Source organism: Haliaeetus albicilla, chromosome 19 (genome assembly GCF_947461875.1).
Source record: "Haliaeetus albicilla chromosome 19, bHalAlb1.1, whole genome shotgun sequence".
NCBI classification, from domain to species: Eukaryota; Metazoa; Chordata; class Aves; order Accipitriformes; family Accipitridae; genus Haliaeetus; species Haliaeetus albicilla.
In genome coordinates, this window is record NC_091501.1 from 26,538,532 (window position 1) to 26,555,404 (window position 16,873).

General features: G+C 38.0%; 1 protein-coding gene across 6 annotated transcripts in view; it reads right to left on the bottom strand.

Annotated features, from left to right (window-relative positions):
- ATXN10 (ataxin 10) overlaps positions 1–16,873 on the bottom strand; it is a 105,006-nt gene that overhangs the window by 73,083 nt on the left and 15,050 nt on the right. For all 6 annotated transcript variants that reach the window (XM_069806903.1, XM_069806902.1, XM_069806904.1 and 3 more), the window contains 2 exons: positions 2,728–2,824; positions 1,620–1,784 (listed from right to left, as the gene is read on the bottom strand). In XM_069806903.1, the coding sequence (XP_069663004.1) occupies positions 1,620–1,784; positions 2,728–2,824 (262 nt within the window). The remainder of the gene's footprint in view (positions 1–1,619; positions 1,785–2,727; positions 2,825–16,873) is intronic.

A 16,873-nucleotide genomic window follows, 5' to 3' on the forward strand; every position in this document is an offset into this window, starting at 1 on the left:
CTTAACTATCCAATGTTAAAAAACTATGAATGAAAACCAAATGTATTATTTACTTAATGCCTGGAAGATATTCCAATGCTTTTTTTGTATATTCCATGTATGAGGAACTCAGCCTTCTGACAGGAATTACAGGACAAACATTCTGCAACTGCCTTATGGCAGGACTAGGATTACTCTTTTCTAGCCATCTCTTTTCCTTCATCACGGTCTTATATCTTGTACAGAAGTTTGACCCTTTTCAGTTTCAAGACTACTCTGAAGGGAGACCATTTCTGACCCACATCAAACATCCACAGTAGAGGTGAGACATTTTCATTTTAACATCAACAGAATGCACATCAGACTAGAAAGATCAGGGAAGTGGATACCTCAGCATTTATTTTGATGCTGCATTTATTCTGCAGTTACCTTGAAAATATAATTTTAACACCATGACAACCTCTTCCAGCTCTCCCTGGCTTTCATATCTCAGTCAAAATACTTTTCAGCATATCTTCAATACATAAAGAAAATTAAGGACAATCTAGAGAATTACCTGAAAAGAAATCTTTCACATGTGTTTATATTGACAGATGCCAAAACGAAAGACTCAGTTTGTCACTTTTGAAATAGAAGTCTGGTCACCTGACCCTGAAACTTTAAGTTTGCTTTCTGAAAACTATTTATGTCCTAAGCAAATTGACCTGGTTATGAAAAAAGCCCAGCCACAAACAAATTTTTTTCATTTTTTCAGTACAAAAGCAAACTGTTAAATGACATTTGCTTTTCATTCAATCATCTTAACTCTGTTTAGAGACTTCCCAAATAACTAGTAAACCTCTGACAATTGTTTAAATTCAAAATGTAGTTAGAAAGATGACCTTCAAAAGAAGGCTACAAAAACACACAAACTATCCTCCCCTCCCTGCCCCCCGCCCTTGGAATGCATCATATAACAATTAACTGAATGTGCATCCTTACTGATACAGGGCAGAGCATTTCTCATATGCATAACTGACAACAATATTTACAAGAATGGCCATTAGCAAAAAATATAAAAGCTCAATGGAACAAACCCACTGATTAGATGCTCTTAAAGTATGAAAATGAAATGTGCAAGATTCACAAACAAAACATCTTCTCTGTTTTGGTATAAAAGTGATTGCATGTTGCACTAGACAATGGATCTGTTTAAAAAAAAAAAAAGAAGAAAAAACCCCACTTTTTATGTAGTATTCACAAGCACTGGTCATGCAAGTCTTCCTAGCATGACCCAATAACTGAAGTCCGTAAGACTATATTCTGCGTTAACTTTATCTCCAAAATCTCCACAAACCAGCACACAAGTATAAAGTAGTTTACATTCTAGAACCCTGTTTCACTAAACAACAAAAAAACCCCAACAGACCATGATCTTAAAATTCCTGTCTATATCCTCAGAAAATATGTAGTCTTATTTTAGCAGCAATCAAAACAGTCAGTGAAAATATCATGAAAGTAATCTCTATACCAAATTACTAACTTCTAAATAGATCTTCATTTACTACTTAGCAGTGTCACAAATTTAGACATTTTAATACAGTGATTTACACTAGAAAAACATCTAATTAAGAGGGGGAAAAAAATCTAAAGATACATACGACCACTCAGACTCCAGCTGCTCTTTGTAGACTTTCAGGACATGAAGAGCCACAGTCAAGTTCCCAGGATACAGTAGTTCTCTCACTTTTTCTGAATTAAGGCAAGTGAACAGTACCATACAACAATAGGCAACAATCTTCTCATCACTGTACGTTAGGCACGTCCTTCAAGAGAAAATAAGGAGTTAAGAGAATAAGTTAAAACTGACCCTGGAAAAACAGACTAGTGGCATTCAGCTCGTTGAGTTGTTCTTCTTTGCAGTCTTTTAGAGAATCATGAGTTTGTCATTGCCTAAGAGGGATAGGAATCATCTGCAAACAAAAACATCCAACTCCTAGCTGAAGGTCAAACTTAACAGATGCTAATGCTAAACTGGAGCTAACTGGAGATCTAGAGATTGAATGAAACCATAATAATCATCTGCCTCTACTATCATAAGGTCTTTCTACATCCAGTGCTGACACGCAGGCTCCAAAAACACACTCAGAATGATTATCAAATTGAATGAACGTGCCTTTGTTACTAGCTCAATATGAAAACTTTGGCCAAACTCATCAATAATATTGTCATGTGTCTGCACAAAATCGTTTATGTAATATTTCGTTACACATGTGTCATCAAACCTCCAGGAAGATACTCTGGTGAGGTTAGGAGGGGGGCAAAAGTATTGGAAGACACAAAAACTACGTCACTTTTGTAGATTCCAGATGATGCACAAGTACTGACAGGTCTGCACAGCAGCAAAGTGAATGAAGAAAAAGCTATGATTCTTGGAAGTGCGTCTAACTACTTGAAAACACCTCTGAAATAAAGCTTCTGTTTGAAGCTCATAATTTGAAATAGAGTTTTCTTCCAGTTTCTGTTAGATGAAATCAATTTACTGTTAGTTTAGAACAAGCAGGTTTTTAAAGGTCCTGACCCCTGCGGTTGACTACCAAAAAAAAAAAAAACCCCAATCATCTACAGGATATGGTCTCAACCATCCCATTCTCACCAAAGTTATTTTTCAAAGCTTCATGGTGCTAGTAGAGGCACAACTATCATGTACAAAAGATTTGAATACAACCACAGAAATTACATTAAAAAAAAACCCGCATCCATGCTTACAAGAAGAGATCTGGGAAAGCACACTTCCAAATGCTATTCTGGGAATCTCCATTTCCTGCTGCAATGTTTCCAAGAAACTGGAGACTACAACGAAGAGCTGAAAAAAAACCCCAGAAAATATATTAACAGGAATTCAAAGAAACACTAATAAATTTCATATAAATGACAAACTTCAACATGACAGCTATACACTACAGAATCCATCTAAATTAAGATTTGGATGCAGTATTTCACTGCTATTGTACATAGATATTTGCATTTTCTCTTGTAATGCAAATAGTTTTACAAAGTATTCTAGAATTATACCCAAAACATCAATTTTTTTCCTCAGTTAGACTTACAGGATTATTAAACATTGGTCATTAGTAATTACAAGAACTGATTGACTCTGTCAAGGTTTAAGACAGATTGAAATTAGTGAAAGCTTGGAGCTACAGTTAGCACAAACTGAAGCAGACCCGTGCTGAACCAGTGGCTGCCCCATGGCAGTGGCCATTTTGCCTCTTCCAGATCTGAGATGTCTTTCTTCCTTATATTAAATTAACACAAATAGGCTGCCTGTCATCACCTGAACTCTGCAAGAGCAGCTCTGCCTGCTACGAAGAGAGCTCCCCAGGCACCCTCCCTAAGCTGGCCAGAGACAGCTTGAAAATTTTGTTGCAGCAGGTAGAGCCAGAGCAAGAGAACTGAATCTGTTCCCTCGCTACCCACATTAAATTCTATGTAGCTGGACAAATCATTATATAATATGATGATGTGCTTAATACTTTCTGATTTCTATCCCAGAAAAATTAAAGCCAGTACTCCAAGTAACTTTGCCTCCAATTTTAACACTGGATTTAATACAGCAGACTTCTACTACTACAAAGGGTTTATTCCAGCCTCCTCTCAATACAGACTTAAAATATGGGAAGATGACATTTCATCATACAAGTTAATATCCTGAAGCGTGCCAAAAGATGTAAATTCATGCAAAATAAAAGCATGAACCCACAGACCTCACAAAATTAAACCACTTTTTTTGGCCCTACTGACAGCTCTCAATAGCCTGGCCCTTATTAATAGGTTGGCAAAGAAACTTAAATGTTACAATGCAGTTTAATAGATATTACAAACACCAGCTTATTACAGATGGAGGTGGCTGATATTTCCAGGTTCTGAAAATATAAAATTAGGTCTCTTTGAAAGGTGCTGTGCCAGCTGGCAGCCAGATTTCCTACAGAGGTCTGGGCATATATGTCCTCTTGGGAACAAAAAGAAAGCAAGTCTAAAATGAGGTCACTTGGGCTTAGGGAATAGTAACTTTTTTTTTTCCATATATATTTTTTTTAAGCCCAAAATACGCATGTCCTCTCCATAATGCATTCTGAATCATCTCCTTTATGCTTTAGTTCTTAAGATCTCTGTTCTCTCTCACTGCACATCTGCACTTTTTTATTATTTTCTGCTCATCATTATGCTTCCGCTTCTCCCATCCATCTGGTTCCCATCCTGCTTACTCAGAATTTTTCTGAAGGGCAGCAAGCATGGGCACGCTACTTTTCTAGCAGACACTTTATGGAAATACTTCCCTGCTAGAAGAAACTAACGAGGCAGTAAATCCTAGGAATAGGGTATTATTTCTCTGCGTGAACGCCTTACCTACTCTACTATGAGAAACATGAAGTTGGTTGATTATACTCCAACCTTTACCTGAATTTGCTTGACCTTTTCCAGCTATCAATCACATTTTGGCCATTAGAGATTAAGCTGTCAAAAAAATACTACAGACTAGGGAAAAAAAAAGTTAAAGATCTTTTAAAAAGAAGTTGCCATCCTTACTGTAACAAAGATGAAATGCTATGAACACATTTGCAATACAATAATAAATATCTACAAATTCTCTGTTAATCACACATTGGAGCCTTAGTATTTGTGAAAGCAACCAACACTGCCCTTGTTCAATTGCGATGTTTTGAACAAACAAGAAGGATCCAGGAAAAGGTCACGATTCTGTAGATGTACTATGGGAAAAAAAACCAAACAGTTTAATCTGTAAGTACTGGTTTTTAACCAGTAATGGTTAAAATTTTTCCTTTAATTAGAGGACACAATTCAATATATGGGCAAGCAGATAATCTGTGAGAAAAGCTACTGTTATCTACACACAAGTAAGCAGAAAAAGAAGATGTCCTGATAATGCAACATTCCCCATGCAAGTAATCTCATGTGATGAATCTCAGCAATTAAAAAAGATGTGATTCTACAAACACCTGAGGTAATTGAGCTACACCAGGAGTACAGATTACACACAACAGGACCTAGCGCACAATCTGTCCAATCAATTCATGTGCCCTGTCACAACTACAAGGTAACTGCTGCACTGCTGCTGCAGTGCCTAAACTCCTTTTCCCTATTAAAAAAAAAAAAAAGTAATTCCTATTACAAAAACCTGTAACTCATTTCAGAGTACTTCGAGTGATGCCAGGTCAATGACATATGCCAAATACGGCTCATGTACTTGAGAGTGAACACTCATGTTTTGGCTTCTGTGATCAGGGATCTACCTCTGAGAAGCCAGGTCCGCTGGGAGCTGAGGAGATTCTCCCGACCAAGTGGGACAAGAGGGTCTTCACCAACAAGCTGGACAGACTTACTCCACCTGGAGTTCTGCGTCCAGCTCTGGGGTCCCCAGCACAAGGCAGACACGGACCTGTTCCAGCGAGTCCACAGGAGGCCACGAAAACAGTCAAAAGGCTGGAACACCTCTCCTGTGAAGACAGGCTGAGAAAGTTGGGGTTGTTCAGCCTGGGGAAGAGAAGGCTCCCAGGAGACCATATCACAACCTTTCAATATGTAAAGGGAGCTTATAAAAACGGAGAGAGGGAGACTTTTTACCAGGGCCTGTAGTGACAGGACAAGGGGCAACAGTTTTAAAGTGAAAGAGGGTAGGTTTAGATTGGATATAAGAGAAGTTTTTTTATGATGAGGGTGGTGAGACACTGGAACAGGTTGCCCAGAGAAGCTGTGGATGCCCCATCATTAGAAGTGTTCAAGGCCAGGTTGGATGGGGCTTTGAGCAACCTGGTCTAGTGGAAGGTGTCCCTGCCCGTGGTGGGCAGGTTGGACTAGATGATCTTTACAGGTCCCTTCCAACCCAAACCATTCTATGATTCTATGTGCCATGTCCAGCAGTCACAGATGGAAAGTCAATGATGAAGAGGAGCAAACAGCATTAAAAGTCATTACAGCAGCACAACTAGAGTAGCTCATCACAACATGTTCTGTGAATCACATCACAGTAGCATCTGCATGGTTATGCTTAAAAAAAAAAAAACAAACACCCAAACAAATACTCCCCCTCAAAACCCCACAGGTGCACCTGCTGGTCTTGGAGTATGCAAATGTCTCATATGCAGTGTTTTTTTCCAAAGATGATTCCAGATAAAATGTACTAGCCTAGCACCAAGCTACCAAGTGACAATGATTCTGATATGACCATTGGAAATCTACACTTTGGTATTTATGATTTAAAAAAAGAAACCCGCAAAAAATCCAACTAGAGCTGTTAATTCACAGCAAGGTATGCATGTGTTAAAAAATGCAAATGCTGCAAGTGAAGTATTGCATTCCCAACTATAGAACTCTCTTCTTAGGATTCAATTTCCATGATTCTTTTTTGGTTTACCTCTATTGGACTTGACTGCTGCAACGTATGATTCTACTGTGCTTAGAAATCTGTAGAATACAGATACTGCTTTTCTCCTCTCCAACAATTTCATTGTCCTTAGAGCAAAAGCAAGAAAATCTAGACACCGACTAAGACAGACTTCCACACAGTATACCAGCTGAAACTATTCTGCCATCCATTCAATAAGCCATGTGCTTTCTGAAAAGGGGAAGGAAAAAAAAAGAAAGAAAAAAGGAAGACAACAAGACTATTTCATTTTTTTACCTGCAAATGTACAGATCTTTATGAAGCTAAAAATAATTGTCAACCACTCTTTCCAGCTGCATTAGCTAGTATTTGGGAAATACTACTCATAACAATTATAAAAAAAGTATGTCTTTTCAATAGGACTGATTTATTTAACATAAGTCCACCCCCTAGCTGCTGGTGTCTATAAGCACTGACTTTAACAAATATTTCTGTAGCTATCAGCACAACTAAATTTTAATTTAAAAACCATTACGCTGTGTGTGGTCACAAGACTATTTTTAACCTGATGGTCAACCACTGTGAAATTACATGTACTAAGATGTAACTTCTGATACACAAATCGACCCTAGAGCTGAAGATATTTTTCCCCCATTGAGATTTCAATGGTTCCTATAAAAGCACGATGTTCTTTTGCAAATGCAAATACTTAGATTACACGTTGCTTTCACAACCAGCCTGCAATGGGTTATGGAGAATTTTCTAAGTTCTACAAAAAAACCCTCTTTATACAACAGAGCAACATGTACAAGGGGAAACACTGACACTTTTCCTTATGAATTCTGGTACCTAAATGTCTGTCTACATGTAAACTGATCTTTTAGAGTTGCTCAATGCCACCCATGCAAGGTGAGGCAGCTGATACTTTATGGCCCTGCATGAAGATGACTTAAAATGCACTCCAGCAGTTCAGTACCTTCAAGATCACAGCTCCATTTCTTCCTTTCAGTCTCTTACAATCACACACTAACTGAACCAAGCTCTAGCGCACACTTTTCATTTCACAATTATATTGCACTACTACCCAGATGATCTGAAGGACACACATGAACCTTTCACAGGCCTGACCTTGCGTCTTGCTCCTCACAAAGACGTCATTTCACACAGTGTCATTTGCAGAATCAGATTGAGTATTAGATGAAAACTTAAATCCTTGAAGTTATTAGGACAAAGATTTTAAGCATTATGATTTTAAAATGCAATACATTGTTTCCTTCTGTTCCACATGGTAAGGTGAAAATATTTCAAAAAAATCATTAAAGTTCCAGTACTGAAGTTAGAAGAGTTTATTGCTGGTAAGTCTCTATCAACAAGATTAACTGCAATTTCTCCCCCCTGGTATCTTTCCTGATTAGATTGCTACACACAAGCATTATAACATTATGCAACATATTTTGCTGTAGTGTGTATTATTTAAATTTTTATATTCATACACATTTTTACATCTTCCTTACAGAATATGAGATTTTTCCTGGTGGATAATCAGACTTACCTTTAAAAGTCCTACTATGATTTCTCTAGTCAAGAGCAGGAGGCCATGAACTTGCTCACCAATCACTATGAAAAACTTTGACCTTAGCTGCAGAGGCTTACAACAGTCATAAGAAGAGATTTCCATTCTTTTTATTTGGGACAGACAGCACAGAGATAGTTATAAGTACAATCCTCTGCCTTTACTGGAGTTACACAGAGATATAAAATAAATCCAATCAAAGCATGTATGAAGCTCTACAATATCACATGCCAGACTGCAAACATAAGGCTAGGAAACTTGCATATCTCTCTTTAATACTTTGCTAACCATTAACTATGCATGAAAGATATTGCTGGAGTGCCCCCTCTACACTGGGGGCATGCACAAAGGTTTACAAATACTTATACCAAATCACAGCCTCCCGACAGCCTGTACACCTTTTAAGCCTCCTGTGAGCTTTGCAAATCTAAATTGTGGACTGTGAGTCATTACACAGACCACCTTTGGTTGTTTGTAAACAATGGCAGAATGTTTTGTGATATATTGCCATCCCTGGAAAAATAAAACCTTCAACTCAGCATAAGGTGTAGACCTCTATTACTATAAAATGTCAGTTTCCACCACTATCATCCGGTCATTGACTTGTTTCCCTGTGGCTGCAAGTTAAAGCAACTTCCAGTCATAAAAAAGAGTTATTTGCCTCTTCGCCACCATGAATCATACCACAAATACTGATGAAAACGTATTTTCCTTGGAAAACAGTCTGTCTAGACTACTCAGATTGAATGTACAATACATATATGGGGTCTATCATTTAAAGTTATTTAAAATAGTGCTTAGTATTTTATTTCTGTAAATAAAATGAACGTCTAGCTACCGATTATATTTCCGCCTTGATCATACTGCACTTGCTGCAGCGCAGACTAGTAACCCATTTTTACCATCTGTGGAATACCAAGAATGTTGTGTTTAATAAGTTTCTGTTCCCACTCCTCATCTCCTCCACCTCCAAAAGAAAGTAACGCTCTTAAATTTTTTTTCTTTCCCTTCAGAAATGCCAACTCTAATATTAACAGAACATTACGTGCAGTGACTGGGCAACCATTCTGTACTTGGAAGATAAACGTCTAGGCAAAATATCAACACTTTGTTCTTACTAAAAAGGACAATTTGACTCAAACGCAAGAAAAATCCCCACCACGCTACTAAAAATGTGGAGTTACAAGCAAATTAGAACAGAGCTGGAAGAAACCATCAGACCACTCATCAAATTAGCCTCTGATGCAAATTAAGTTCTAATGAGATCTCATAATGATAGATTCAAAAAAATGTGTTTGTGCATTCACCAGGAAAAGCGTCAGTTTGACAGCCCGCTGCCTGACTTGAGGTCAGTTTCATTCCGATTCAGATTCATACAGCATTAGCAATGCTTATTAAATACAGTAACAGGACTGTTCTCTTTATCTTCTGGTATTTTAATTGAATCATTTTATTTTAGAAAGTAAACATCATCAGTGTGTTCATTTCTTTAATAAATTATCTATTAAAGTCTAAAGGCATAATAAATGGGACTCCTGTTACATCCCCACAAGTAGCAAAAACACATGCCTAAGATTACTCTCCTATGTGAAGTAAAACACGTGTAAGTGCTTGCAGACTTGGGAACTGCATTTATAAGCTTCCTGCATGTGTTAGGATGTAAAATCTTTTTCTTGAATCAACCTAAAAGTTGAGCCTAAATCTAACAGACAATGTCTCTTTAAAGACCCTGTTGTAGCAAAATCAGCAAGTTTGAAGTACTGGGGAGTCTCAACCTGGACTTAAACCATGCCAGGAAACCAAGAAAAATAACAAAAAGGACTGGCCACCCACTAAGCGTTATTCGTGGTATCTAACCATATGACACACTACTGCATGATACCTTGTACAGGTCAAAAAGAAAAAAAAAAAAGGGAAGAAAATTATTAACATGTAACCAAGATTATGAGCAAATTTCTCCAATTATTTTTGATGGCATACTGTGGATGTTGTTTCATTTAACCCAAAATTTCCACTGAAGTGCTTATATTTTTCCCTAGAAAAGCTAAATGATCTTTTTCGGTAAGTCTGTGGAAAGGATATCAGACTTTTTTTTCCCCTCGGACCATTTATATTCTGTATCTGGTTAATAAATGGATGATGGTCCTTTTGGAATAGACAGAGATCAACAAGTAAACTTACGTTTAGTATTTTTACCTGCATACCCACATTATATTATACAGCGACAGTTTTAGCATCCACACTTTTGGGCATTACTATTTATTTTTATTTGGGTTTTTTTATACCTATAAAGGCAGCTTGCCTCTTCTCATTGCCTTGTTACAGTCCCTTCTGTATCACGACGTATGCCCAGAGGACAGAAGAAAGGGAAAGAACCTGGTGTCTCCTGGTACAAATCTCATAACTTATCCTTTCTACTCTGGCAATATTCCCTAAAATTCTTACTGAAAAGCGAAGGACGGGCACGAGGCATTTCTCTCCAATCCCAAAGCTGCTAGCAAAAAAAGATGCTGCAGAATGGAAACAAAAAAAAAAAAAAAAAAAAAGTCTTGTAGCTTGTGTCTGGAAAGCCACAGTTACAGGCAGCCCCCTCCTTTTCCACCAGAACAATGCTCACGTAACTGGAGATCTGGAAGTTGTGCCATGGCAGTGATAATCAAAAGAACGAGAGAATGCCATGGTGAACTTCTACATCATTATAAGTACTTGGATTTTTATCCAAACAGTTTACCCGAAGACAAGCAGATGCCTCACATTGTTCTCTTTGCCTGGATCTTCCTCCAGCTCCTTTCCACCCCTCTTCCATCTTCACTTTCCCTGGAGGAAGAACTATAGCACTCTCAGGCCTCTGGGAGAGACTCTTTAGTACGGGCATTTCCTCTCCGTACATGTAAAAACAGTTAAGCTTCTCTCCCTACATTATATTTAGGACACTCTGTCTTCAGGAAGCTCTCTGCATTAAAAGGTTTGTTTACCCTATTCTTCCCACCTTGATCTTATGGTCCAGATGTCCCTGCTGGGAAAAACAAAAACAACGTAGATCTGGTCATATCCTGTAAGAAAATAATGTAATCTTTACAATAAACATATCCTTTATCTCTTCTCCTCCATCACAGCCAGAAGACAGGGAAGAAGCATATGACCTGCACTATGCCCATCACTGCCAATAACAACAGGTTCTATTAGGGACAGTACATAATTGGCAAACCCCATTGATGCCCACCCTTTTCTGGCTAAAGTCTAGCAGCAAGTTATGAGACGAAGACCGGTTTCTCTTCCTGCCTTTGATGTAAAGGGAAGCTAGAAACAGCCACCGAGCAGCTGCTGCAAGGTAAGATGATCAGAAATATGATGGCCCTGCTCACACCAGAGCTGCCCTGGGGAGCTGCCGATTCAGCACACAGTGTCAGAGCAAAGCAAAACCACCACAGCCTTTCCATCGAAAGAAGGTGGCAGGGAACAAATTTTCCATCCGTAATAGAACACTAATTTTTTTTCCCCCACAGTCAACCAATGGCGACCATCTTAAATCTACAGATATTTCTGCAAGTTTTGATTCACATGTATTTATGTAGATTAGAAACCTGCCTCATTATGAATCCTGTTGACATTATTTGCTGGTAGGGTAGGGGACAGTAAAGAGCAAGGAAGGAAGGAAAGGGCTTACAGAACACTGTATTTAAAGGTCCACAGAAATATAGGCATTACTGTTCATTTCAATCCTCAACCAAAGTAACCAGAAACCATTCTAATTAAATAGACATCAGCAAACTCCCATTTCCTTTGTGCTCCAAGTGGATATCAGTCCACATTATAAAACCACTACGCATGTGTCATAAATCAGCAACATCTTGGCAGGCTGTACTAGAAAGCCTCCAAATTGCAGGAGCAAGAAAAAAACAAAACAGCTATACACACTGCCTAAAAGCAGTATCAGCAACAAGAAAAGGGAAACCTACAAGGCAGCCCGCTGGCCTGCTAATTGTTATAACTTAAGGATATTAGCTCAGGTTAATCCCTCTCCTAGAAAGAGCAAAATTATTTATATTGACTCTGAGACAGTCACCGCCTCTGTCTCCCGGTACAGGAATCAAAAAATTTTTCCATGAGTACCATGGAAAGGACAGTTTTGATCATCAATGCAACAAACGTTGAACTGTTGGAAAGCACCAGCATTTTCGTCACTATTTCAAAGTCTGCTTCCAATGCCATCCATGTCATCAGTATCTGACAGGTGAATGAACCTCATTAGGCAGGATCTGATCTGTAGTTCAAACTGTACCTCAACAAGCCACTGCAATAATTCACTTTTACACTCATGCTCCACAGTAAATAAAGTAATTCAGCTCAACACAGCTTAAATCAGTCAGTCACTACAGAAGCAACAGGACTCAAGTAGAGAATCAAGCCCAAGGTAGGAAAAAAAACACTATCAAGAACCACTGGATTCAAATTCAGTAGGACATTTAGACCAGAGTTAGAAAAAGGTTAGAGGGGAGCCTTCCAAAGGACTAACAAGGGACAAACACAGCAAGCTAGAGCTTACTATATTCAGACACAAGATCCTACAACTACAGTTGCCTGTGGTATCAGGAGTCTAGTAGTGATGATCCAGGGCCTGTTGAAAGCCCCACTCCCTCCTTTTTTTTTTTTTTCCCTCCATTAAGATAAGAAAATGTTGCATTTAAATAGTGTCCCTGGTCCTAAAGCTGCCCTTCTTCAGTGGGTCTGAACTTGCTCTCCTCAAACTTCACTCCACTCCAGATGTTATAAAATGAGAAAAAAATTAAGGCATGTGTAGTTTCCATATTAATACCAGAAGTCACAGCCAAGCCATGTGCACAAAGAGATGTGTGAGGCTGAAAACAATAACAACACTGGCATTTACTCAAAATGACAGTTACTGCTGTATCACATAAATATAGTTTACTGTACTAACCCTGCAGGGCACAGTTAGTTGTGCCTGTACACACTGCACAAGATTCAAAGTGTGGGACTCTTACTGCATGGAGCAAGAGTTAACCACTGCAGACAGAGGCAATACTACATGCACAAGAGCTAAAGAGAATTCAGTGTTTGCTAACTAAGGACAATTCAACAGTTTGACTCATCTTAGTCCAGGTTTGGCTCTGTTCCTTCTGCAGACAGCTGAAAGAGATGTAAAAGTTGGCTCCCTATTTTGCAGTTTCTGAAAAAAAAGGCCAAAGAACAAAGACCTGGAACAATGAACTGAACCAAGGCCCACCCAAATCAGAGTCTTTCCACAGCCTTCAATGGATTTTGGACCAAACTATGAGGACCAAGAGAACCTTCTTACCCACAGAAGGTGGCATCAGGTTGACATGCTTAGCAAGGGTGAAGTTTGCACAGCTGTAATCCTTGCTGTAGATGTTCTGAAGACAGTTCATTACAAAGCTGTGGCAATATTCACCAAAACACAGTTCAGACAGAGCAGTTGTAAAGTTAAAACTGCAGTATAGGGCAGGACTGAAGTATTTGTGCATCTGGTAACTTACCATTGCCCAGCAGCAAGAATGCCTAAGTCCTTCCTGTACCGTTAACTAGTAAAGGGGCAACTGTCTATTGTTAGAAAACCTTGTAGTTGCTTCCTAGGATAGATGTTTCTGGGAGATGTTCAGAGTCACCTTCCAAAAGCACCCAGACTCACTTTCAATTTAAAAAAATAATAAAATAAAAAAAAATTAATGAGCTAAACACAAAAAGGAACAAAAAAAAAAAAACCCAAACCCCGAACAACCCCAAATGGTACCAAGAGAACAAACCAATTACTTAAAAACTTTCCTGTTTGGTAAAGTAGTAAAATGCTCTGAGCTATAATAATTAGGGGATAGCAAAACTCAAAAAAACACAGGATTTTCTTAAGCTATGGAAACATGAAACCAAAATCCCAATACAAGTGCAAATAGCAGTTTACTTCTACCAGATAGTGTATCAACTGATTGTTAGGGCATACACTCTGCAAATGCTACAAAGACCATGAAAATCCCAATATTATTTTTACAGATTGGAAAAACACAAAGGCCAAAAACAACACCAATAACTCAAATAAAAAACTCATGCTTATGTTTACATAAAAGTTTGATGAGTATAATATATTCGTCACACTCCCACAATTATTCCCCGAAAATACTATAAATATTATTTTGACAATGTAATTATAGTTTTTACTTTAACAGTGGCAGCAAAGTACTGGCACCAATCCCCCATACAAAAAGCCTAGACAGACAAAGCAAAGATCACACATGGAAACTGGCAACTCTTAAGATCAGGGCTGTCCCTTATTTATATGGCTAAAAAAAGTCTGTTTAAATTAGCATCCCATTTAAGCAAGCTGTAAAACATAAGTAAAACATAAGTAGTTTAATTATGCCAGCAGTAAGCAAAAGGAAACCCCAAATACAAAAATAAACGGAACTGCAGATTTTTAAATTCTCTTTTCTTCCAAGCAACTGAGGCATGCTCCTTTTACGCTGCTTTTTGGGAATTAACCTCATTGACCGTGGGTCCATTCAGGAACTGCTCTCTCCCACTTCCTCTCCCTTGAAAGAAACACTAATATGAATATGAACATAAATTGGCAAATGTCACCTATTAACAGCTCATGATGTTTTGACTCTGTGTGACAAGTAAAACGGTTCAAGCTTTATAACCACTTATTCCCTCATTCCATGTAAATCAGCACGTAACATACAATTTGTACAACAAATCTGCAGCGTAATAATTTACAGTATTTGCTCACAAAAAAAACCATCAAAAACAAACAAACAAGAACAACAAAAAAATTCCCCAACAAAATGGTATTCATTCTCCTCCAGAGATAAATATAGCTGGGACTGATGTGGGAACAGAGGAAGGATTAACTTTCCTTCCTTAGTCCTGTTGGTTTAAATTTAGTAGCCATTGTGTTTGAGAGGCTCCAGGATACAATTTAAAAGTTACATCTTCTCCAACTGTAATCACATTACAATCAAATTCATATAACCAAGCCTGTGTGGAGACACTTGTTGTTTAGACAGCAAAAAAGATCTCTGTTTATAGGTAATAAAACTTAGCATTGGTTTCCCAAATGCACTGGGTGAGCTCTGGATATTTGCTCTGATTTGCTATGATGTCTGTCTAGTAAAAAATTTACTGTTCCATCACACTTTCCAGGTATATTTTAAAATATTTATTTTTCATATATAAAACACAAGCAGTAATTTGGAAATGAAACCATTCAGTGCAACATGATTAAAGACCTACAAAAAGCAGCGAAAACAGAATGCAAATTTTTTAAAGAATAAAACAGAAACATGAAAGATACTGAACAGGAAATAACAAAGAAGCACAAAAGATAAGAGACAGCCTCCTTCAGTCAATATTGGCATTCGTTAAAGAATGTTTAGGCTCCGTAGTTGACCGCTCTGTTTCTCTTTCCTGTTAATTCAAAATACTTTGCTGAATGTCCTGTCATTCCAAATGATAAGGTACAGGAAAAAAAGAAAGTATCAAAAACAGGCCACAGATTAGTTAGACTCCTATGTCAGTACATAAGCCCTAAATGCCCTCATTTTCAAACTAACTGGTTCTGCAAAGGTACCACTCAGATGCATTCTGAAAAGGTCTGAGTATTTACTTCTAGCTCATTTTCCTATTGCCAAGATACAATTGTTTTAATGGGACCAAAAGTAACAGTGCTGCTGTTGCCATTGCCTTCTAGGGGAAGAAAATAAATAAATAGATAGATAAATATTGACAAGAATCAAGAAATGGTTAAGGACACATGGCTGCCCATTTAAAAAGAATAAAGGAAAATCAATTTAGTGTTCTTTGGCAGGTTTGAGACCACCACCACCTCCCCCTGCTTTCCCATACCCTCAAAATTACCCAGTCTCAGTTTTCCAGTGCAATGCCAATTTGCAAATGGTTGAGTGCAGAACTAGGAACAGGTCAGAGCAAAGAAACATCCCATGTTTTGTTTCACTGACTGAAGACAGAACAGAAAGGTTTACTTCTCCTAGCCTCTCTTGAGGAAGTAGAAATCACTTGAATCACTTAACTGGTATTCATTCATTTTTGTTTTCAGGAATACTTTTGCAAACATAACAACTCAAAGCTCCCAGTTTTGCTCAGATTCTTCTTCAGGAAAACAAAACCATTTGATTAAACATCTCTTTTTCTATAAACCCTTGAAAATGACCCTGAATTAACAACTTTTTAGAAAGGGATAAGCCACCCAATGCAGCTGCTGGGAATTTCTGATCTCTCCCCATTTCTTTTCAGGGATCTCTCATAACAAAATGTCAACATCATTTTCTTGTACTACATTAACTCCTACAGGTTATAATTCAGTGGCTTTTTGAACACAGCATGCCTTCAGCTTCAAGAGTTTACAAAGAAATCAAGTAACCTTCTTTGCTCAATCATATGATGTTCTCCTCCTGCAGACCTCAGGAGAAAGTTTTTGTCTTGTTATTTCATCAAAGATGAAATGCTTCCATCCCATCTGGCTTTTGCAACAAATACCATCTCTGGAAGCTATATATAGCCTAGGTTCCTTACCTCTTAAATATTTCTGAAGCACACACACACCCTTATGCTTTTTTTTTTTTTAATGTCTGTGAAGGAGTGATATTGTTTTTATTTTTACAGAGTTCTGAATTCCAAGGTTACTTATTACCATTTCTTCTGCAGAGTACTTCTCTTCCACGCTGACAGATTATAAAGTACTTTCCAATGCACTTTATTCCTAGACCATGATCAACCCATAAGGCAGCAATGGGTCAAGAACAACTGTTTTTTCATTAACTAAAAGAAAATACACATGATAGCTGACCAGGTCCAAATCAGTGTATGTACTTAAAGAACACTAACTGAACCTGAACCCAAGTTATCATTAATGCTTCTGGCAGGCAGAAGAGGAAAAAAAAAAGCAC